General features: G+C 47.2%; 1 protein-coding gene across 4 annotated transcripts in view; it reads left to right on the top strand.

Annotated features, from left to right (window-relative positions):
- Window positions 1-25040, top strand: part of Rfx4 (regulatory factor X4) — a 147443-nt gene that overhangs the window by 65825 nt on the left and 56578 nt on the right. For 3 of the 4 annotated variants that reach the window (XM_005083789.4, XM_040755194.1, XM_040755193.1), the window contains exons 5-8: window positions 11952-12013; window positions 16236-16449; window positions 17004-17081; window positions 21764-21927. In XM_005083789.4, the coding sequence (XP_005083846.1) occupies window positions 11952-12013; window positions 16236-16449; window positions 17004-17081; window positions 21764-21927 (518 nt within the window). Of the gene's footprint in view, window positions 1-11951; window positions 12014-14429; window positions 14574-16235; window positions 16450-17003; window positions 17082-21763; window positions 21928-25040 lie in introns of those variants that run through there. The other variant, XM_040755195.1, reaches the window with a different exon arrangement.

Raw genomic sequence — 25040 nt, 5'->3', positions numbered from 1 at the left:
TCCAAGCTAACTGAGATGGGTGATACATTGATGACAGTAAGATGTGAAGAAGCCAGGAAAAGGGAAGGCGGACTTTAGAGGGCTATGTTTGCATGGATTTACTTTATTTATGCTCGACTTTTCCAGTGAGCACTAGAGGTCACTGGTAGGTTGGACTGTGGGGTGCCTGCTCCTTGGATGTCTGGCTCCTTCCTTCTTGCTGGTCAGCCTTGCTCAGTGGTAGGGACAGCCATGTGTTTTGGGGCTCTGTGGTTAGCATCATGTATGAATACATGTGGAACACAGATGGAAATAAGACCCTTGGGAGACCCTCCATTCTGCCCACCTCCTTCCTGCCCTGACCTGGGAGGAGGTGTCAGTCACAAGTCCACTGATACAAGAGACAAAAGTGTCCTGAAGGCATGCCAAGGAGTCTTCGTAATGATATCTTGCCATCACCCAAAGGAGGTTTCACATTAACACGTGTATTTTAATTTGGTTTTCTTAGTGTCGTACTATGCAAAAATTCCCAGACAATTGGGTCTGAAGTTCAACCCCAGAATTATCCAGCAGCAAGGAAGAGCCCAGCCAGTGTAAGAGCCCTGAGCCCAGTTCCCTTGTCTGTACAGTGGAATCATGGGAACAACTCTAGGAGGACTGTGAAGGGGATGGCTGAATCCACTTAGCTCGAAGCCAGCAAACAGATGCACTCAATGCCTGTTGGTTACAGTTATGATTTCATTTTATCATAGCAGCACTTGATGGCTCTAATACTTCGTGCTTTTAATATACCATCCCTAATGCATGAGCGTTCTAGCCCTCCTGGATGCTCTTCTGCTGAGCAATTTTGAAAACTATTGTTCTAAAAATGCCCCACATCACTCTCACTGCCGTCACCACCCGCACTTTCTTATTATGTCTGTGCAATTATTCCATATTTTGACTTAACCTGCATCTTATGTAACTCACCCCACTCTAACTAAATCAGTCTGCAAAGTCTGTCATATCCTCACGCACATGTGACAGACACATCATCCAGTCAGCCTAAGGACAACCCCTGGTTCACAGACGGATGTTTGGACCTCTTGCAATTCTCATCCACCTTACCTGCCCCATGGTTGGCTGTTACGCTCCCTCCCCTGGGGTTCTTCTCAGACTCCTTCACCCATTCACACTCGAGATTTGAAAGTCTACTTCTGTCTTGTTGTAGAAACTTTCTCTTGGAGAATTTTCCACAGAAGTAGAACTTCAAAGCTGTGTAAATGGATGGCATCCAGGAAATATGTGTATATAATACTTTATATGTATGCGTGTGTGTATATAATACTTTATATGTACGTGTGTGCATATAGACTGGGTCATTATGCCCCATGTGCATTCCTCTAACAAACACTTGGAGAAGGAGTCACAGAGGTCAGGTATTTCAAAGTCTTTATTCACAGCCACCACTAGGCTTTAATTTTTCCTCCTCTGAAAGGGGGCTAGGTTTATTGTCCAAAAAATAGAGTGATTGGCAGGAATCAGTTTCTTAACCAACCTCTGTCCTGAATCTTCTCTTTCTCCGGTTTAAAGATTTCCACAATGGATACCTATGAAACACAGTGTATTGTGGTATTAAATTTCAATTTCTGTTTGACCAGCCTTCCTCTTCCCCCACCCAAATGGCACCTGAACCGGGACCCACAGTTCTCCTTCAAGGCAGCTTTCAGCATCCTTGACACATTACGCACCCACGATCCTGCCTTCTCTCGTGTGTGGGAAGTCATACTGCCTCTGTCACCTGGAATTTCCTTTAGAACATTTGTTGGTGGCAAACTTTTGCCTCCTGAGGGTGGGTTGAATCTGTAGAAACAGTAAGTCCAGGGGCTAAGTTGGAGACCAAGGTCATGGAGGCTGTAGGATGAGGACCAGAGTGAAGCCTGTCTGTAGAGGAGGGGCTGAGGGGATTTGTGGCGTGGCTCTGGAGGGATCTCACCAGGCACAGCATAAGAGGACAGATCTGAGGATTCATGCCCAGTTGATGGACACCTTGCTGGCTCCCTGGTGCCAAGTGTTAGCGAGAGTAAAGGTCAAAGAAGGTCAGTGGGACCCTGTTCATGTTTCTTCCACTGGAAAGAGGCTGTGAATCCAAGCAGTTAGGTCACCACCTGGGTCTCAGCTGGGAAGTGTTTTAGGGTCATTTTTAATACCCAGAGGAACACGCCTCAGATAGTGCACGGGGCTCAGTGATGCCCATTGGACTTTCTTCCTCCATTGACTCTTCTCTTTCTCCATCTTACCACAGGGCCACCGTGTGGCCACATCATTTCAGGAATGCATACTTACAACTTGTGTTCTACAACAACTACACCCGCAAAGTCATGCAGTTGTGCCCTGCATGCTGGGTCTCCTCAAGGCTGGAGTGTGTACATGAGCCTCTCACGGCCACCTAAAATCACCCAGCAGCTCCAGAGAGCATAGCTCTTCTGGAAGGCCCCACCCCACCCCTTCCCTCGAGCTCCCCAGCTCTGTCTGCCCTAGCTGAAAGAGAAGGGTGGGATTCTTGAGTAATTAAAGGACTTGGAAGGCCGGGATGTTCTGGAATGTTAGATCAGTAGCTGGAACAGCGTGTGGTGCTCTTTAGGCAGGCTTCATTGAGTCCACACAAATAAAGAAAGAGGGGCTGCCTGCCTGTCTGCTCATTTATCAAACAGCGAAGCTCAGCCTTCACAGCTCCACAAAAGTGGTTTACTGTTTGCAGCTGAGTCTCACTCCTGAAATTAAAAGCTGAACAGCCCTCGTGGGGCTGAACCGGCCCTGAGTTTTTGGATACACCCAACGAAATTGTGCTGTGCTTTCATATTCGGGGGCCAGCTGATGATGCAGGGAAAGGAGAAGAGAGTCCGTTGTGATTTGCAGCCCATAAGCAACACTTAGAGCAGAGAGAGAGAGGGAGGGAGGGAGGGAGGGAGGGGGAGGGGGAGGGAGGGAGGAGATAAAGCAGAAGAAAAAGAAAAATCCAAGCCTCCTTCCCACAGGCTGTGTTGATCTGTTGTGGCTGCAGGTAGGAGTTGCCATCCCGTGCTTGCTCAGAGTGGGATAAATCTGGAACTGCATGGGCAGGAGAGACATGGTGCATACGGCCTGCCTCCTCCCACCCCTGCCCCCAACTCTCTTATTTCCTGGAAAAGCCTTTCTTTGTTTAGCTGTTTGCTTGTTTAAGTTTAAGGAGGAGAAGATGAAGCGACTAAACACCAAGTACTCTCATCACACAAAAGTATTGCTTGGGAACGCGACATGGGCCACAATAGACCTGGTCATTCTATTGGATGAGGATCCCGACACAATAGGCCTGGCCATTCTATTGGATGAGGATCCCGACACAATAGGCCTGGCCATTCTATTGGATGAGGATCCCGACACAATAGGCCTGGCCATTCTATTGGATGAGGATCCCGACACAATAGGCCTGGCCATTCTATTGGATGAGGATCCCGACAACCCAGCAAAGGGCGGAAGCAAGGACAGTGCTAGAAGGGAACACAGAGTGGGTTACAGACTGAACCTCTTGCTCCATCCCCTCTCCTCCCCTCCAGTCCTGGACCCGTGGACTTGTCTCAGTGGGCTGTCTCTTGTCCCCCATCCTTGCCCTACGTCTGGTCGGCAAAGTCAGAGGAGACAAGTCCAGGCACCTGCCCACTGTAACACCAGGTACCCACTCTGCCCTGCGATCAGCTAAGCTCCAGACCCCCCTTGTGGTCTCTTCTAGCTGGCAGCTTCCTCTCCCACCATCTCCTTTGTCTTTTCTGCTCTACCCCCCCCAGAATTCCTGAGGAGCCTTTGGACCCCCAGAGTCTGGAAGGAAGATCCTGGGAGCTCATTCCCTCACTTTCTGTAGTCACCACCCAGCTCCGTATTGTCACAGTCCTCAGATAGTACACGACAGAACAACCCCTCCTCCTCCCTGTGCTGTTGACTCCTCCGTGGCACGTCTCTTGTTTAAGACAGTGCGGGTTATTTCTCCATTTTGACCTTTTCACTTTGAGACGTTCTGTTTGCTCAGCATCAAATTCCACAGGGCATCACATGCTGTCCACTTTACAGCCAGGGTTTCATGAAAGCTGTCGAGAGAATCTAAACCACGTTCCACAATCCATCCTTGATGGGGCATGTCCTTGTGCATGCTGTCACTTATGTTTCTCTTATTGGCTGATTATGGTTATTGAAGCCACACGCTGCTGAGCATGAGGAGCTGTAGGAGATGAGTCTTAGAGGCCCAGGGTAGGCACTGATAGAGATGAGTTGGTCGTTTGCTTACAAAGATCCCATGGAATGCTGGAGGTTTGGCTCAAAGTAGATTCTTCATCTATCAAGTATGAGCCCCTGTGTTTTGTTCCTAGCACTGAATAAATTAGGTTAGGATTTGGGAAAGACACTCACTTGCCAACAGATGCAAAGTTTTACTTAGGAAGAGTAAATTCAAGATGTCTTTTAGACAGCCTGGTGACAAAGGTAAATAATGCATTGCGTTCCTGAAAATTGCCATGAGAGTGTATTTTAGGTGCCCTCACTGAACACACAAGAAGAGTCAAGTGTGTGAGGCAATGATTATCCCAATTAGCCTAATCTGTCCATTTCATGATACATATTTCAGAACACCATTGTCTGAGTGTTCTATTGCTGTAAAGAGACACCACGACCCATACAGCTCTTATAAAAGAAAGCATTTAATTGGGAGCTAGCTTACAGTGTTAGAGGTTTAGTCCATTACCATCATGGGAGCAGGCATGGTGCTGGGGAGGTAGTTGAGGGCCATATTCTGAACCACATGGAGAGAGAGAGAGAGAGAGAGAGAGAGAAAGAGAAGAGAGAGAGAGAAGAGGAGAGAGAGGAGAGGAGAGAGAGGGGAGGGGAGTGGAGGGTGGGGAAGGAAGGAGAGGAGAGAGAGAAAGGGAGGAGAAGGAAGGAAAGAGGAGGGGAGGGGAGGGGAGCGGAGGGGAGAGAGACTTGGCCTAGACTGAGCTTTTGAGACCTCAAAGCCCATTCTCAGTGACATACTTCCTCCAACAAGGTCACACCTCCATATCCTTCTAATCCTTTCAAATAGTGCTATTACCTAATACGCAGGCATTCAAATATAGTCACCAAGGGGGTCATTCTTATTTAAGCCACCAGCACTGCATTACATGACATAGACACATGATTTGAATTGGCCAGCTTAAAAGCAATCATGTAATTGTAGTCACCAACCAAGTGGCCTAGGGAGGGTTTCTGAGAGGAAATAAAGTCCAAGCTGAGACTTGAAGGGCACATGACTACCCAGCAGGCAAAAAGCATGGAGGAAGGCGCTGGACAGCAAGAGCAGCCATGGAAAAATCCAGAGTGAGAGAGCGTGACTCTGAAACTTGGAATCAGCTCCAGACAGCCAGAGAGCGGGGTCAAGAGAGGTGAGCTGGAATGAAGGCAGGGCCCACCTGGGGGAACCTGGTCGGGCTGGGCTTTGTCCGGTGCCCCGTGGGAAAGTGGCCACGGTGGAGCGTGGCTGGAAGAAGCACAGCAGTGACGAGGACTGCAGATTGGTCCTAGGCAGATCAAGGTGGGCAGATGCGGGCAGAATCAGGATGCATTTGACACGGAAGGGAGGTGGACCGTGGCCACAGTGTGAGACAGATGCACTTGGGCATGGACAGAGAAGGCTCCTCCCCACCAGGGAGCTGGGAGGAGCTCTCAGAGGAGTGGTAGATGTCTTGAGGACAAAGTAGTTTGCTGGTCAAGATAGCTACAGGCAGAGGGCACAGAAGAGGCAACCTCAGAAGCCCCCAGAGAAACCACTCTGTACACTCTAAAGTGGACGGGACTGGGGTCACCTGAGGCTTCTGGTGAAAGAGCTTCTGCTGAGTCAGGTGGTCCTGGGGGAATGTCAGAGGGCACCACTAAGCAGGCTAGGGTGTGTGCGTGCATGCGTGTGCACGCATGTGTGCAGAGGGTACCACTGAACAGGCCAGGGAGTGAGTGTGTGTGTGTATGTGTGTGTGCGCGCGCACGTGTGTGTGTGTGTGTGTGTGTGTGTGTGTGCGCGTGCATGTGTGCAGAGGGTACCACTGAACAGGCCAGGGAGTGAGTGTATGTGTGTGTATGTGTGCCTGCGTGTGTATAGGGGTATGTGGGTGAGACTAAACTATTCCTCCTCCTCCAGAATGACCTTTGATAATTCCGTTAACGACTTCTGTATTTCCATTAAACAGAATCATTTCATTGTCACATTTCTACTTTTCTGGATGTGGATAGATTCTGAGTTATTAGGCTGTCCACTAGTATCACCATCCCCTTGACTCTTTCCCACTTTCTGGAAAGTGTAGGGAAAGATGAGTCTTGTTCACAACAGAAGTCACAAGAGCTTTTCCAAGAGAGTCAGAGTGAGACGAACAGAGGAAAAATCTTGACGGAAGAGGGTGTGGGAACAAGAAGCCATTCATTCTTCAAACACAACTCAGTGGAAACAGGGCCATAATAGAAAGCACTAGAGGCAGGTCTGAGAGCACGGGGAATGTTCCGTTCATGAAGGAGTGCTGAGTCTCGAGAGTGTGGATCTCGGTCAGCGTGAGGATGGCTGCATTCCTGAGTTTCAGTTTGTTCATCTGGCATCGTGCGGAGTAGAGGTGGCGTATGCAAGGTTACTGACATGTACCCGATCCGAGACTGGGACCAGAGTGGGTGTGACACTGAGACCTGTTGTTTAGTCACTGTGTACCACTCAATTCAGTAGGGAGCAGCTAGTCACACCCGACCCTTCGAGAGAAGGCGTATCCACTACTTCTTCATTGTGATTGGAACGACTTGGAGGGAAGAGATTGTGTGTTGGTTGTGTCTGAACACTTGGACCTTATGCTTCGCTCTGTTTGGAGAGGGCTGTGGAACCTTTGGGAGAGGAAACCTCACTGGAGGAGGTGGGTCACTAAGGGAACCTCCTGAGGTTTTATTGGTGATCCCAATCCTTTTCACTCTCTTCCTGACCGATGGAGCCATAGGTTGGCTGCTTCCTGCTCCTCGGCATGCCACACTGTCACTCCTCAACTATAAACCAAGTAACCCTCCTCTGCTCACACTGCTCGTGTCATGGATTTAGGTCACAGAAAGGAGAGAAGCATCTATAAGATAAAATGTGTGGGATGGAGAGATTGTAAGAACCAGGATGGCAGGAAGTCCTCGTGAGACTGTCTCTCCTAAAGCAACCGCATAAATGCCACCTGAGCAATGACCACCAAAGAGGGAAGACTGTGGCCACACCTACAAAGAATTGCAGGCACTGATGACTACTGAGAGAGAGAGGATTAGCCTCTCCTGGGCATGAGCCCCTGACTGGTTATCCAATACAAAGTGGTCACCCTTAAACCACACACACACACACACACACACACACACACACACACACACACACACACACACACACACACACACCAGGTTATGTTTATATATATGTATATATGTTTATATCTCTGTCTGTATATATTATGTATGTATATAACAACAAAGAAAAAGAGGTTATCAATTTGAGACTTGGGGGAGGGGCATGAGTGTTGGAAGGAATGGACATGGAGAAGAAGAAGGTACCTAGCATTGCCAGTGACAAAATGAAATGGTTGCGTTTGAAAGATGGCTCCTGCTGAGGAGGCTAGATTGGAGGCAGGGCACCCTGTTGGGAGAAAGTGTGTGTGGTCCAGGTAGAGATGACTGGTGTGGCTGGAGCAGAGATGGAACGGGCATTGAGATGCAGCTGGTTCGCAGGGGAGAATCACTGAGATGGGTTGGAGGACAGTGGGACTCCCCGCTGTCCTAGGAAAATTAGCGGAAGATGACACTGGCCACAAAGATGGTAATGGCACCATCCCAATACACAAGTTATTCCAAGGGAGAAAGTCAAACTACTGGCAAAGGAGTGAGCCACAGGTCACATTGGTCATTGAATTTCTAAGCTTGTGTCATGACCAGACAAAGAATGGTAAGGACTTGCATGGTAACTCATAGTAACTCATGGAGGTAGAACAGTGACTCCAGGAAGCCTGTCCCTATGTCCCAGTGGCCTGTGGCTTGTCTGTGGACCAGCCAGAGGCCCTGTTTTCCTGGCCAAAGGTTGGCCTGTTTGCTCTGTAAATGTTGTGTGGGATACCATGTGTGTAAACAGAGCCCAGCCAGTTTCCTAAATCAAGTGACAATGAGACTTAGCAACCAAAACAAACAAAACAGCACTGGTTTCTCTTATCATCGGAGGTGATGTACAGGAATCAGAGGATGGTTCACATTTTAAAGGGTGAGAAAACCCCACGCTGTAACATTCTGACAATTTGGGATGCATCTTGTGAGATTATCCTCAACTTTGTCCATCAGGACTACTCTACTAAGAAAGTTCTTTTCTTTCTCCATGGACAGTTTGTTTAGGACAGCAGTGGTCACAGAAGCACTGTGACCTACCTACAACCCAACCACTCTAGAGGATTCTCAGTTGAGTTCTCCACATAATCTGCTTATTCTTGCATCTTTACAAGCAACAATTATAGCTAGAGTTTAATGTGTGAGTCTACCTGGTACCACATCAAAGCAGTTTTGATGCCATGGTGTAGTAGGAGTTTGGGGACCATTCTTTATGGCTACATGAATACTGTTTGTGTATATTACAGCGTGTAGGTGGCTACTTCCCTGCAATGGGGTATTCATGATGTTTCTAATTTTCCTCTTATTAGAAGCACCACACCTTCTGTGTTCTTGCTTTCAGAAACTTTCTTAGAATTAATAGATCAGAAAGTGTGAGTATTTTGTGGCTCCTGACATATATTGTAAAACTTCAGAGGGACATTGTACTAATAGGATCTCTGGCAATCTGAAGATTCTAGTTGTACTATAGATTTTTAAAAATTTATTATGTTTTTTAGTATGTACATGAGTATATACATGCTCATATATACATGTATACACACATATACATGCCATAGCATGCAAGTGGAGGCCAGAGACAGCTTGTGAAAGTCGGTTCTCTCCTTCCACTGTGCGGGTCCCGGGGATGGAACCCAAAGGCCGACACTCACTGAGCCACCTTGCTGGCGGCAAAAGTGCTATTCACTCACTGAGACACCTTGCGGACATTTTGCTACAGTTTTGACAGCACCAAATGTTACCATTTTCATCGTATCTGCTAATAGTAGAGAGCTCAACAGAGCACCCCATCACTGTACCCATGGGAGGTATTTCCTGGGGCTAAACACAAGAGAGGCCTGCTTTTCCTGAGAAATTAGTGTGCCCTGATAGATGCTGGGACGCCTGTATCTCTATTGTTACCCTGTCTGCTTGGGTGGTTAGGAGACTCAGAGCCCAAATCATGACCCTCTTTCAGGCAGCATGAACTCCTGATTCAATGTTTATTTCTTTGGTCATTCCTCTGTTCTGGCCTATCACTGCTGTTCATACTTAACCATTGTTAGTGTCTGCTTTGCATCCTTGCACTATAGCTGGCCATGCGATGAGCCTCTGGAGGGGCTGGCCACCAGCTGACACAAATGTGAGGCAGAAAGGTCATTAAGTCTACTGTAGGCTTAGACTGCACTAGAGGGCATGGGCTCCAGGAGCAGTTCCCTGGCACGAGCTCAGATACTGCGTTTTACGTAGGAAGTAACAGTACCAGGGGACATCTTATAATTCAGAGAATGACTGAATCATTTTTAATTATCACTGTTTCCTATGTATATTTATGTGAGTGTGTGTGTAAGACAGAGATCCATGAGAGTGCCTTCTCCATCACTCTCCACCTTATCTTTTGAGACAGGGTCATCACTCAGATCTAGGATTCTCCAGGTAGGCTAGGTTGGCCGGCTTGCAAGTGCCCCCAAATCCTTCTATCTCCATGTCCCTAACACTGGGATCATAGGCACTTGAGTGTCACCATGCACAGCATTTTACACGGGTGTTGTGGATGTGAACTCAGGAACTCATATGCATAGCAAGTACTTTACCCGGTAAGCCACGCCCACACCCCATAAAAGAATGTTCGTAAAGTCTCATCTCCCTCTCCAAGTGGTTTTGTGATATTCTTGCACTAAGGATCATGTGAGCTATCTCTTCTCTCCCCCAGCTTGAGATGAGGCAAGGCTGCCTGCCTGTTCTCCACACTGAGGGCACTTGGTTCCCTAATGTGGCAAAGTGGGCAATCTTCATGCTACCACTCTAAGATCTCAGTTTCTCACTCTCTGTTCTCTTCTTTCCCACTGAACTGATGTTAGTCGAGTTGATGTCACCGCCCGTTGTCCCTCTGAGGAAGAGCAGGCTACATGACTCCCTGAGTCCTCAGACATCACAGAAGGGAACCAAGGCTCACGGTGCCTGTGTTTTGCATGGTTGAGCTACGTCAGTGTGGATGATAAGGAATACCAATGTGATGAAGAGAGTTCTCTGTCTAGGGAAAACCCTCGAGGTTGCACCGCACCAGCGGGGAGGCAGGCTCAGCATCTCTTCAGGCAGGACAGTGTGCAGCCTCACCTCTCTGACTGTGCGCACATGTTCAGTACGTAGCCAGGAGGGTTCTGAGCAGGTGTAGAGAGAAAAGCTGAGGTAGTAATGAGCCATCAGTCGGGAGGTTCTGAAGCATACTATCGAGTGCTTACTAAGCACTGGACAGTCCATCTAGTTAATACCCTACCCCAGTTTCATAAGGCTTCATTTTTATTTCAAAGATTTTCTTGTTATTCTTAATTATGTGTATGCACGTGTGGTTATGTGCACATGAGTGCAGGTGCCTGCAGAGGCCAGAGAAGGGGTGATGGATTCCTTGGTAGTTGTCAGCTGCCAGACATGGGTTCTGGGAACCAAACTTGGGTCCTTCTGCAAGAGCAGTACAAATTTTTAACTGCTTAGCCATCTACCTGACCCCTTATTTTGTAAACAGGGAAAGCATGCCATTTGGATGTGAATGCACCTACCTTACAAATGGCTGTCAAGATGTAATTCTGGTTCTCTAATACCCAAACTTCTACCACACAAACTCTCCATTATGTCACTTCTCCAAAAACATCATCTGTAAACACCAAGAAGGGAGGCCTGTTGCTGTGTGCCTACCTCGTCCAATGGCCTTATCCCCAGACTCTTTCAGGAGTGTGGCTGTCCCGGGCCATCATCGCTACGATCCTCTCCTTTACAGAGAGGCAAAGGAACAAGAGCCTTAACTTTTCAGTTGACAGCAAGACCAAGCTATCCTGTGTTCCAAGCCCTAAGGCAGGTCTTCACTCTCACACGCCCTACATTCAAGTAGCAGGAGATCCAATTAGCATTCAGTGAGGACGTGCCCATTGCTCTCAGATGAGACCAAGTAAGAAGGCATGAGGTAGAATCAGGTGATGGCAGAGGCCGCCTGTGCTACTGGACACCGCTTGGTCCCAGGAGGCCTCTGAGCAGAGGGAGCTTGCTCAGAAGTCCAAATGTCGTCTTGAGAGACAAAAGTCTGTGGAGTGTGGGTGACCTTGCATTCTTGTAGGGGATGTGGGGAGGACAGCGGCCAGCTTGTAGGGATGAAGGAGGGATGGTACACAGGCCTAATGAAAGGGCTGAAGGTGGCCTTGGTTCCAGGCGCAAGAGGACCAGGCTGGGCTCTCCTATGCTGTGAATACAAGGCAATAAAGTGCCATAGTCCGGTGACATTCCCTTCAGATCTGAGTCCCACGACTACCAAAGCACGGTTCACCTTCACCCACCCTCACCAGGAGTCTTCTCTAGGGTGTCCAAAGACTCCTAGCAAGTCAGTGCACCAGGGCTATCTCCTTCCCTGTCCCAACTGCCCTGCCCCCTTTTCCTGATGGGTAACTGGTTCTTGTGTTATCTGACAGACAAGATCTGTTTCCTTTCCTGACCCGCCACACACACACACACACACACACACACACACACACACACACACACACGCACACACACACCCCTTTTCCTGACGGGTAACTGACTCTTGCATTGTCTTACAGATCATACGGCAGCAGTTCCCTCAGCTAACCACCAGAAGACTCGGGACCCGAGGACAGTCAAAGTAAGCATCAGACAGCCACGCTGCCTTCACAGCACTCGTCTTGGGCCTTGAGGCCAGGCCTTAGGCTGCTCCCCGGAGCAGGTCTTGGGGGGATCTCAGCCTAAGGGAGGGCATGGAGGAACTTTGTGACAGCTAGACTCTCTCTCAGGGCCCTTCAGAGAGAGAGGATGGCCATCCAAAAGCCTGGGACCTTGGGCCCAGTTGCTTGTCGCCTTCTGACCCTGTGCACGCTGTCTGCAAGTGTTCTTCGTAAGGCAATCCATGCATGTTTTCAAGGAGTCCTGTGACTTCCTAGGCTATCTCCAGGTTGCTTGCACGGTTTAGTTGAGTAACCTCTGCTCTGATAGTATACAGTGGACCACAGACACAACGTGAGGGAGAGGCAGGAGGTCCCTCCTCCTGCCATAGCACTTTTCTACCAGCCTGCCCACATTTGCTTCCCTTTCTTGTCTGAGACAGGTTCCTACTCTGTAAGCTGGAGTTCACCCATGGTCCTCTTGCCCGGGCCCTCACATACTGAATTTATTAGTCTCACCATGCCTGGCTTGCCAGAGACCTTCTGTTATGTAAGACAGACATGAAAGAAGACTTCAGGTCGAGTAGAGAATAAGAAGGGGTTGGGGATGGATAGTCTTCTGGAGGCACTGACCTTTAAGACCCGAGGAAGTGACAGCCACGAGGACACCTGTCTCCCAGGTGTGTACCAGAGACGGGGCCCAGCCTGTCCTACTCCATCAAACATACACAGCATTTACCTGTAAGGATATTTTGGAAGCTTTCAGGGGTCAGGAAATGTCCCTTGGAAGAGGAGGCGGCCACAGAAGTGTGGCCAGCCCCAGTTCAACAGCTCCCTTTACTGAAGACTTCTAAGAACCTTTATTATGCTAATGTGCACGGCAGCTCCGCTAGAGGGTGCCTTCCTCTTAGGCAGCATTCTAGACCTTTGACCACCCTGAGCAAGGCAGCACCAGCAGCTCTCAGATGTCAAAACCTCTTTAAGAAGGAAACCTTTAAATCACAGTCTGGGACTTAAAAGTCTTGCCGTGGGTGTGTGTGGGAGCCAGGATATAGTGCACCACACAGGTGACCACGAGAAACAGTGGCCCCATGACTCACACTGACCTCTGAGCTGTATACCCTACATTTTCTTTTCTTTCGCTTTAATTTGGTTTGGTTTTTATGATGAGATAAGGGTTTAGACAGCCCAGGCTGGCTTCAAACTGGATGTATAAGCAGAAGAAGGCCTCGAACTCCTGATCCCCCACCACTGTGATCCCAGGTCTGTGCCAACACCCTGGCTTTGGGCTGGATGTTTCATCATCTAGTGAAGAGATCAAACTTGGGAAAACCCTTTCTGGTAAAGTCTGGAAATGAGAGTAGGTGTGTGTATATGTGTGTGTGCGTGCGTGCGCACGCGAGAGAGAGAGAGAGAGAGAGAGAGAGAGAGAGAGAGAGAGAGAGAGAGAGAGAGAGAGAGAGAGAGAGACGCTCTTAAGAGAAATTCCAAAGGACCATACAGAAAAAGTTTGAATAAAGGACATCTTAAGATAATTTCTCAATGATTAATTTCCCAAAGTGACTACATTGAAGAACAAACTTCCTAACTTCAATCATAAAGATAAATCCTGGTATTTTGTTTAAAAAGAATGCAAATATCAGATTAAAAAAAAACTGTTTGTTGGTGATCACAAAGTCGATAATTCAAAATCTTGGTTGAGCCAGATTTGAGCCACGCACGGTAGCTCAGAGACAGGAGGCAGGAGGCAGGGGTTTGAGGCCACAGGCTTTAAAGGCCAGCTGCCTGAGTTGCACAGCAAGACATTTTCAAGGTAGGGGTGAGAGAGCTGACTAAGGGATGCTGAGTGAATGGAAATGTTTGGAAACTCTCGTCTAGCCTGTGGTCTTTGGAAAACCACTGGCTCCAACACATCCTCTGCCATTTCTAAGAGATTGGGAACAGTAGAGTTGTTCACATCCTCAGCCAATCCAAAGACAACAAGATACTTCAAGCCACATATGAGTCTCCTGCTGCAGCATGGCCTCCCCAACTCCCCCAGCAAATCCACTTTGATAGACAAACATAGGCTTGTCTAGTGAGGAATGTTCAGAACTGAACTAGCTAAACCAAGAGAGAGCAGACCAGAACAGTAGCTTTAATGTGACTGTAGATCTCAGAAACATGCACAGATAAATCAAGAAGTAAGTTGTGCTATCTTATAGCAATGTAAATAATCCACAATGTTGTATTAAGATGGCTGTCTTGACTTTAAGCAGTTATAAGGGATGTTTTAAAGCTAAGGTGGTGTGCTACAACTGTCTTCCTTTAGAAGGTACTTCTGGAGCCGCTGGGACAGCCCCTCCCCCACAGATGGAAAGGCAGTTATGTGACAGTTGGGAAGTAGAAGGCCCAGAAGGTAGATATTAGCTCAACACAAAGAACTTTCTGGTAACTACATCGGCTGAAAATGAACTGGGCTGCCTTCGGAGGGCCTGAGTTCTTCATCCCGGGAGGCGTGCAGATGGAGACGAGCTGCCCTCTGGGCAGGAATTTCACAGAATGGTACCAGCAGGAGGGGGCTGTGAAAGGGACGGTTACATGCGCCCATCTCTCCCTCCTGGTGAACGCCTTTCCCAAGACTCAAAATGCTCCCCTGGACCCCTCACCATGTTTCTGTGGAGACAGAAAAGTAGCTGATGCTCTGGCCAGTTTCTGGAAATGAGGCCCATGATTACCATAGCATTGCCACTGCACTGTGAAACCCTACCCTAGACCCACTAAATCGGAATCTTGGGGGTCAGGCTGCTGCTGTGTGCTCTGTGGGTGATTCTTAGTGTTAATAAAGCATGGGAATCACTGACTGACTCAGAGGTGCAAAGCCCATTAGCGGTTCAAACCCTGCCTCTGCTGCCTCCTCACTTGGGTGGTCTTGGCTGCATCACTTAAATTCTCTAGACCTTAGCCTCCTTGTTTGTAAAATGTGAAGTGTGTTATTTCTAGCCTCGTGGGGACTTTGTGAAATCACATAATGAGTGTCAAGCCCTTCTTGCCATGGACCTCAAGTTGGTGAACCTCACAGTTGCCCGTGCTGTTCATTTCCCAGCTGGTTCAGGGCCCCATTCTCAGACGTTTTGAATCAGTGGGTTCTTTGAAGGGGCCTAGGAACCTGCATGGTTATTAAACTCTAAAACACTGTTGATACAGCTCCTGCTCACTCTTGGCTCTGCACAGTGGCTGAGTAGGCAAACAGACTGGCCCATAACCTTGCCTAAAATTACTCTACACCCTTGAACTAGTGCTCATCTTCAGTATGATCACAGCAATTCTCATTTCAGAAGGTTATTTTCAAATCAATATGAATAAAAAGCACTTTGTAAAGTGCTCAGAACCTAAGTGCTCAGATTGGTAGCTAAAGTACAAAAACTACGCCCCACCATCTCCACCACCACCAAATGCAGCGTCCTTCCATCGCTTTTAGTTGTGATTGAAAACATGTTGGCAGTTACGCCAATTTTGAGTTAAGAGAAAGTTCCTGTCTTTGGCACTCACAGTCAAGTGAGGCACTGAATGTATCTTCTTAACTTTACAGCTTTTGTTGGGCATGGGGACACACACCTTTAATCCTAGCTCTTGGCAGGCAGAGTCTCTGAGGTGGGTGTCTGAGAGTTCGAGGCCAGCCTAGTCTAAATAGCAAGGTCCAGGACAGTCAGGCTACAGAGTAAAACCTAGTCTCAAAATTAATAATAATAAAAATTTTTTAAAAAATCATAGGTTTTTGAGACTAGCCCTCACTGAAGAAGATAGTCATGGCCAGGTGATTTTTTTTTTGGTGTTATATGCACACATCCTGCTGTCTGGACTCTTACAGAGGGGACACTCAAGTGTTGGGTACCCTTGGGGAAGGTATTTGGTAGACATTAGAGAGATCAGGTATAAATGGAAATTTTCTCATCCCTTTTTTGCTTTGCAAAGTATTTGACTTAACATTTTCTGTAGGAGGCAATTTTAGTTATTTTTACCTGCCTGATTGATGGCTGGCAACATGGAACTGTGGCTTAATTGTAGATTTCAGGGATGTCAAACCTTATAGAAGAGTTAACTCTTTCAGCCCTGGCTTGGATGCATCTAGCCATCCTTGGTTTTGGACACCGTTCTCCAGTCTAGGAAACCCCATCTAATAATGATCCACGTGTGCTCCTCTTTGTCGTTTTCTTGGTGGCCCAGGTACCATTACTATGGCATAGCCGTAAAGGAAAGCTCCCAGTATTATGACGTGATGTATTCCAAGAAAGGAGCTGCCTGGGTGAGCGAGACCGGCAAGAGAGAGGTGACCAAACAGACGGTGGCATATTCTCCCCGGTCCAAGCTTGGGACCCTGCTGCCAGACTTTCCAAATGTCAAAGACCTAAATCTGCCAGCCAGTCTTCCTGAGGAAAAGGTAACCTTATCCAAAGTGATTGCTGGGGATGACCCCTCCTCCCTGCCTCCCTCCCTGCCTCCCTCCCTGCCTCCCTCCTTCTCTCTCATAAATTTCAGAGAATTCCCAAAAGCCGATGGTGATTTTTGCAGAAGCACTTACACAAATGGTGCACTGGGTTCTGTTTTTTCAGAGTCTTAGCCACAAGGAGAATTTAATCCCCTCTGCCCTGCCGTACCGTGTGCTAAGCACTCTGCAGTGCGTTGGACACCTGAGTGTGAAGAGCATGTTATTTGATCTTCCTAGAGCCCAGAGTCTCAGAGTGGAAGATGGGGGCAGAGTAAAGCCAGTGCTTTTGTACTGCAGGGTGGTGTTTGGGTGTCACGTGAGCACAGAACCAAGGTCATAGAATGTCACTTAAGGGCTGTCATTTCCCTTCAGGCCTTTCAGGGTGCACGACTATTGGCTGAAGTCCACCCCACCAGTAGAGTAATGGTGTTAACCTGACGTTCTCAGGACAGCCACACTGTGTATTAATGTCATCCTTTGTCATTGATCCTTCTCTCGCCCCACAGGTATCTACCTTTATTATGATGTACAGAACGCACTGTCAGAGAATACTGGACACTGTCATAAGAGCCAACTTTGACGAGGTAGGTCAGCAGCGTTATGCTGTGAATACTCTGCTAAGGTATTATACTTCACACCTGCTCCTACTGCGGAGCTCCCACCAGGTGCAGGTCCTGGTGTCTAGAAGCCCTGGGCAGCCGTTGGCCACTTAGCCTTCACAGCGACGCTACCAGGCAGGCACTGCTGTCCCTATCTTACGGAGGTCACTGTGCATAGTAGGTGGTCTTGGCTTTTCCTTGGTTTGACTAGAGAATGACACAACTACACATATGGATTCTGAGAAACTAATATTTTTACTTCAACCTTTTCCTAAGGTCAAATACTTTATTGCTTTTGGGGTAATTGCCCTCCTCCTCCCTCAAGACCTGGTCTCCATTTCCGCCCAATGTCTTCAGTGAGGCCATCTTTAAATTAGAGAAGTCCACTTCATTTCTGCTTTAGACTGTTGCATTCAAGAAAAGAACACAAAGGGAAGAGCAAAAAAGGCTTGAGGCACCTGTTTAACCAGAGGGTTACTAAAATCCTCTTGCCCACTTAAGCCTCCTACCTCACCCACCAGACCAGAGACCTCCATGTTTAAAGATGGCGTCTTTTCGTCAGAAATAGCGGTGGTGGCAGCACTTGGGGATTAGATATAGGATGTTCAATTAGAGGGAGAAGAACTGGGCTTTAAATGAACTACAAAACCCTGACACTACTGGTGGAAAATATCCCAGAGATCCCTTGTGTATGTGTTTTGTCAGGCAGTATGTCTATCTTGTCTTTCCCCTGTTGCCTGGCTCTTTTGACACAGCACCAGAATAGATGGCAGTGTGTTCGTGAAGACAGATCATTCTTTCTTCTCTCGTCTTTTGTGCCTACATCTCTAAAATGTTCTTTAAATTCTCCCAAATTCCTGGAGTGGACATTTCAGTGGATTTTTTTTAAGTTTTAAAAAATTGCTGAAATCAGCAAATAATGAGTTACAAACAGTTAAAATGACACTAGCTGCTACAACAAATAAGCCCCAAATCTTACCCTTCTGGAAGCTTTCCCTTAGTCATGTCACAGTCTTATATGGATACTCTTTAGGGATGACTTAGGGACCCAGGTTGCTTCTAGCTTGTGGTCTAGAGTCTCAGAATCCTGTTGTTCAGCCAGAAGTCATGCACCATTCTTAACCTTGTCACTTTAGGACTAAGACATTGACAAGAGTGGGCTCCATCTTAGTGTAACAGGTTTGAGGAGTATGTGTGAACCCCCATGGCTAATATGACAATTTCCTTTTCACATGCAACTTTATTTAGTTCAAAACTCATTCCCATTTCATTTCCCTTCCTTTCACCATTTCCAACACTTAGTGCTTATCAAAGGTTGCCATATGGTATTTACTCACTTTAGAGAGACACGTAACACACACTTATGGGGAAGAAGAAAAGGCTTGCAAACCAGAGGTTTGGAGAAGAACAAGTTCCAGGCCTAGCTCTGCATTACAAGTATCAGTTTCTCAGCCAAGAAAATAAAAAGCACCCCTACCAGTATGCTTCACAGGAGATACACAGTTTATAAACTGTAAACGGTATTAAAGATACTTGCTATTATTAGATCTCCAGTCATCCAGAGAACAAAAAGACTTGTCCAAGGTCACACAGCTGGGTAAGACCACAGCTATGACTAATCCTTTTGTTACCTGACACCTTTAGTCTGAAGTCCTTTCTACTCTCCTGGAAGCTTTTAAGGTGCGAAGCCAGACATGGGTCAGTCTGGAAGGGCAGGAAGACTTTTCTAAGGAAAGCCTTCAGTGAATGGATTGTTTGCCCCAAGCATTGCAATATCAAGCCACAGGAAGGGACCTCGTCCATCTTGTTCATTGCTCATCCTAGCTGGCTATTCTTTCAGACTCTTGGTACATAGTGGTGGGTGTGTAGCAGGATGTTTGCATTGGTAGGTGGGGGATGATTGGACAGATGGGAGCAACTCAGTAGAACATTGTCTATCAAGTTTAAGACTTATAAACTCACAAAGAGCTAGTGAGTCCCAAAGTCCCATGTTTGAGTCCCCAAACCATCATTTGCTAGCCTGTGACTTGAATCAAAAGCATTTTCTGCCTCTGAGCCTTGCTGTCTCTTGTTGCCAAAAAAAAAAATTGTAATGATCTTACAGAGAAATTGGGGTATATACTAAACAGTGTATATAAAGTGTCTGACTTTGTATTAGAACATAATAGATGATAGATATTTTGGTAACTATTGGTTTACAAGCTCTGCCAACGCCGTGTCAATTAAGCACTCAACTTCACATCACTAGATGTCTTTCTACGTGTTGCCAGTGTGTTTGCTATAAACTAAACATAGACATGGAAAAGAGATTTAAAAAATTAACAATATTGCTTAGGTGTTCTTTTAAAAATCAGGGTACTGGCCAGGCAGTGGTGGTACACACCTTTAATCCCAGCACTGGGGGGGGGGGGGGGCAGGCAACTACAGAGTGAGTTTCAAGACAGACAGACTGTTTCACAGAGAAACCCTGTTTAGCTCCCTCCCCATAGTTAGGGGAATGGAGAGTTGGCTTAGTGGTTAAGAGCACTTGTTGTTGTTTCAAAGGACCTGAGTTGGATGCCCAGCACCTACATGGGGGTTCACCACATCCTTGGGCACCAGGCAGGCATGCGGTACACAGATGTACATGCAGGCAAAACCCTCATACACATAACATAATAAAAATAAATTGAATGAAATTTTTAGAAATCTGGTGCTTCCCTGGAAGAAGGGATGGAGGTCTGGGAGACTGGATAGGCAGCTCCGAGAGCTGGCAGTCAATGATCACGTCCAACCATTTGTCTGATCCTTACACTGAAATTGCTCAAAAGGACTGAAAAGAACTTCCCCAAATTCCTCCTTTTGTCTAATAATAACTTTCCAGTTATCCAGTGCCCACACAATGCCCGACACTTTACACAAGGCATCTTATGCTATCCTAACAATAGTTAGAAATCTTTATATCCACCTTAAGGGGCTGCTGGCTCTCTCTCGCACACTTTGTCCTGAGCATTAGATTTGATTGATCTGATTTACACGGCTAGACCAGAGCTCTTAATTTCCTGCCCTATGTCTATCTCCCCAAGGTTAATATTGCTGGGACCTTCTGCCCAACTACTCAAGCCACAAACCTCAGCTCTTCGCTTTCCCTCCAGTCCAGAGGGAGGTCAGAGCAGCTCTCTGTCCTCAGTAGAAATGCTGTCTGTGTCCCATTTCACAGCCGGCCCCCAGGTCTCAACACTTAAATACCCCTCATTCTCTCCTTCCTATCCTTTCTTAGGGGAGTGGGAACCATTGGGCACCAATGACATAAAAAGAGAAGGAGGGGAGGTTAACAATGACTGCCAGGAACTCGGGGACTCATAAGGTTCCTTAAGTGACTTGAGCAGGCTTCTAACAGTCAGACGTCTGCTAAAGTCTCTCAATGGATTTGTTTTATCCTACACAGCAGCTGATATTTTCCATGTTTTTTCCTTAGAAGCTGGCAGCTTCTAGAGAATAGGAGCAGGGCTGGATGCAAGCAGAGCCAAGGACAGGGAGAATCCGAACGGACCAACTCTTAGGAGTGAAGTGGGCGGGGCTTCCTACAGTGGATGGTCTAGTGCCTGGCTAGATTTCAGTGCCCAGGGGTGAGCTGGGATCTGGGACCTGATCCTGGTAGGCGTCTGCAGGGTGGTGCACACATCAGGCAGAGACAGAAAGCTATGGAGTGGCAGCAGCAGAGAACGACATGGGTCCAGGGAATAAGCCAGAACCCCAGTTACATGTAGTAAAAGATGACCCCGAGGCTGATGGTGGAAGGAGTCACGCTCCACCTCCTTTGGACTGGTACCTGGCTCTGGGCAATGACGTTGGTAGCTCTGTAGGTGGGAGTGATGATCTGGCCTCAATTATCATTATCGGTGTTATACTGTAATGCTCCGGGCACATTGGGGACAGGCTACTCACCAGAAATAAAAATAAAAATACTAGCTCCATAAGGTCAGGCTATGTTTTCCCACTGGATCAGCACTGGCTTTTGGGAATCAGCAACCTGGAACACGCTGCCCGTGGAGTTCAAGCGTGCCTTTCTTGAGGAGTGGGGAGACCTATGCATAACCCTGGACTCAGTTCAGCCCTATAGAGACCCACAGTTGGATGCTCGTAGCTTCCTCGTGGGCATCTCAGTCTAGGGGTGTCTTTGTGTATATAAGGCTACCTTTTTCTGTCATCCCATAATGACACCAGGCACTTTGAGAACGTGGGAGCTTGGGATATGAGACGTTCCTTGCGCTCTGCCCAGGGTTTTGGCACACATACTTGAAGTAGGAGAATTTTGCAGGTAGCCAGCACTTCTCGTGCTCTCAACCTGTAGCTACCACATCTCCCCCTTCCTTCCTGGGACACACAGGAGCCACCAAGGGCTCAAAGAACAGCGGGTGTTAGTGTTCTGATCTTTCTGAAGTGTCCAGTCCTCCCTCCTTAACCAGCTCTGACTTCAGCTTGCAGAGTTCATCTTATAGTGAGCGAGCCCAAACCAGGCTGCAGGGCAGACAGGAGTCCAGCAGTGAGCATGCGCAACTGTGGGCAGTGGGCAGAAGTCCCCACAGCATCCCAAGCTGGGGCAGACTCAGGAGCTGCAGCCTGGGCTGTGGAAGCAGCATCACAAAGCTCTGTCTGAGTGCTACCCTCCCTGTCGGCCAATGCAGGTTCAAAGTTTCCTTCTGCACTTTTGGCAAGGAATGCCACCCCACATGCTGCCCGTGCTCGGCTCCTCCACGGTGGTGAACATCGTGGGCGTGTGTGACTCCATCCTCTACAAGGCCATCTCCGGGGTGCTGATGCCCACCGTGCTGCAGGCATTGCCCGACAGGTGAGTTTGCTTAGTCTCCACCTCTCATGGGGAGGAGCCAAGCACTGGCTATTGTGTGTGTATGTGTGTGTGTGTGTGTGTGTGTGTGTTTTTAACTAGTGTTGTAAGCAGGGCCTTGTAATGATCATTAATAGTGGACCTTAAAAAAGCAAAGGTTGTAGTTTTGAATGTAAATAAAATGTTTCTGCTTTGAAAATGGTTCAGACTTCCAAAGGTAGAGAATGATAAGCAGTGGAAATCCCTACGCCACTTCGATGGAGGTCACCATGCGTGGTTCACGTGTGCACCGAATACACGGCTTTTCCTTCTCACTGGAACAGTGACTCTGTACAGACGGTTTTGTGCCTTCCTTTCACACAAAACTAGGCCAGTCTGTGCTTATGCTGGGCGGCTTCTGTGCCTTCTCCGCCAGGCTCTGAGCTGCGCTTTCCCAGGTTACCAGTCTGGAGCTTCCTCCCTGGGAAGCAGGGTGGGCAGCAGAGACAGGGGCACTTCCTCTGGCCCCCTCTATGTGGCGTTGCCTCTGGCCAGCTGTGTCCTTCCAGGCTGTTCTTTGGGCTGAGAGCAGGCAGCATCTTATCCAGTTTGCAGTGGTCTCCTGTGGGTTTGCTCAGCTTGCCCACCCCTTTCTCAGTGGTCTCTTATAAACAAGCCTTAACTTCCAGTGACAGTTGTGTCTTGTTGGTGCTGTCTCAGGGGACGTTCCCTACAAGCTCGTGGCTTTCGGTGACCCTGTGGGCTTCTTCCATATTGAACTGTATTGATTCTCTTGGTGTTTCAAGTCCTGTCCAACTACAAGGACAGGGGTGAGGGGTGACATGGTGTAGCATGTCGGTTTCCTGTGGACTCTGGAATAAATTCTCACACAATGGGCAGCTTAGAATGAGAACACTTGATTCTGCCCTTTGGGTTTTTCTTTGCCTGGCCACACCTTCCTGAGTGTCCCCTTGTAAAAAGCTGGTGTGACAAGTCAGAGGCCCTGCGGAATGTCTGCCCAGGCCTCGCTGCTGGTTCTTGGCAGCCCCTGGTGTCTCCTGGCTTGCAGCTGCCTCACTACAGTGTCTGCCCCTGGATCTCTGTCTTCTTTGTCTCTCACTAGGACACTGCCCCTTGGCTAATCTTGATCTCACCTGGAGAGCCATAATCATGCCTGCAAAAACCCTCATTCCCAATAAGGTCACCTTCACCAGTTGTGAGTGAGCGTGTTCTGCCACTGTCATCTTACTATATGGGTTACATGCATAGGACCAATTCCTAAACGGTTACTGGCTTATTTAATCAGCTACCCAGCCAATTATGGAACAGGTCTCAAACTCACTGTGTAGCCAAGGATGACCCTGATCCTCCGGCTTCCACCTCTGGAGTGCTGGGATTACAGATGTTTGCAACCATGCCTAGTTTTATATGATGTTAGGGGCCAAACCCAGGGCCTCATGCATGCTAGGCATGCTCGCCTGTGTTTCATAGAACTGTTCCATGTGCACTATTTTAATACTATAATTTCATGCCTACTTCATTATTTCCCTTTGCAGTCCCACTGACATAAGAATTTAAGTGTTGGGAGCTATTGTTAGTCACCTTGATTTGTCTTATTTCATGGCTAGAAATTGTTACCTAAAGTATTTCTTCTCAAGAGCCCACTAAGATTGCTTCTGTTGTCTGACATAGAGATACTTTGTAGATACTGCACTGACACCTGGAAGGAACTGTGTGTGTGTGTGTGTGTGTGTGTGTGTGTGTACATGTATATATGTGTGCATGTGTGTCTGTGTGTGTGCATGTCTGTCTGTCTGTGTATGTGTGTGCATGTGAGTGTGTGTGTATGTTACTGGAGACTGAAACCATCAGAAATGCTAAGCAAATGTTCTACCACTGGGTTACCTGCCTCCCCCAAGTTCGACTTGGGTTCCTGGTCTCACTTCAGCTGTTCCAGTAACTTCAACTCCAGGAACACAGCACTAGACTTGGTTTTCAATTTTTAGTTTTGTATACAATGTGAAGTTCAGGGATCAAGTTTTTGGTTTTGGATTTACAGATGGAGGCCAAGTATTCCAGCACCATTTGTTTATAAGACTGAACATTTTCTTTGGAGTTGCTTTTTTGCTTTGTAGATAATTGGCCATCCACGTGTAGACACACCTCTGGACTCTCGGTGATGTTCCATTCCCCAAAATGCCCTGCCTCTGCCAACACCACACTGCCTTGGCTGTAATTGCTTTTATAGTCATCTCCAGACAAGTGATATTAGAGCTGACTTGATACTCTTGTTTTAAATTTGCTCCTTTGCTGTGGAATATAAAATTTGCATACTCTTTTAAAATGTCCATGGGATTTTGATTGTCTTGAGTTCATAAATAAATTAGAAATAATCTTACTAGTATTGATTCTTCTAGTCTATGAACATGGCTTCTATTTATTTATTTATATGAGTCCTCTTACAGTACTTCAGTTTCCAATCATTAATTACTACTTTTCAAAAGCATAACCGTAGTTTTGTGTGTGAATCTTTTGCCATGAGAAGTTACTGATGTTGTTTATTCTGATAGTTTTTATGGTAGGTTCTTTGGGACTCCTCGTGGGTATAAATGTGTAAGATAGGCTTAGAGACCATTTTGTTTCCTGATTCCTGATCTCTGTACCCCTTTCATCCATAATCTTATTACACTGACTGGGACCCAGAGGTGACAATGGACAGCTTCACACTTTTCCTGGGTCTCAAAGGGAGAGTATATACTGTTCATAATAAGATGTGTGAGTTTCATCAGATCGAGGGAGTTCCTCTCCACCACTACTTTCCTGAGAGCTTTTTTTCTTATCTCCAAAGTGTTTTGAAATTTATTAGACAGTTAACTATGTTTTTTCCTCCCTTAGTCTGCAAATGTGGTGGATCTCATATTGCTTTATTTTCAAATGCTACAGCAGACTTTCATCTTATGAACACCATATACTTTCCCTTAAAGTGTTATGTCCATTGTTGCCTATAGTTCCCAGTAAGTGTAATATACTTATCACAATTTCAAAATACATTGCTGTATCTGAATTGCTATTTTGTTGTGAATTACATATCTCAATTTATAAATGTTAGTGGTCTTTAAGGCTTTTTATTATAATAT

Source organism: Mesocricetus auratus, unplaced genomic scaffold (assembly GCF_017639785.1).
Source record: "Mesocricetus auratus isolate SY011 unplaced genomic scaffold, BCM_Maur_2.0 Super-Scaffold_100011, whole genome shotgun sequence".
NCBI lineage: Eukaryota > Metazoa > Chordata > Mammalia > Rodentia > Cricetidae > Mesocricetus > Mesocricetus auratus.
Note: the sequence above shows the minus strand (reverse complement) of the source record. Positions and strands in the feature narration are given on the sequence as shown.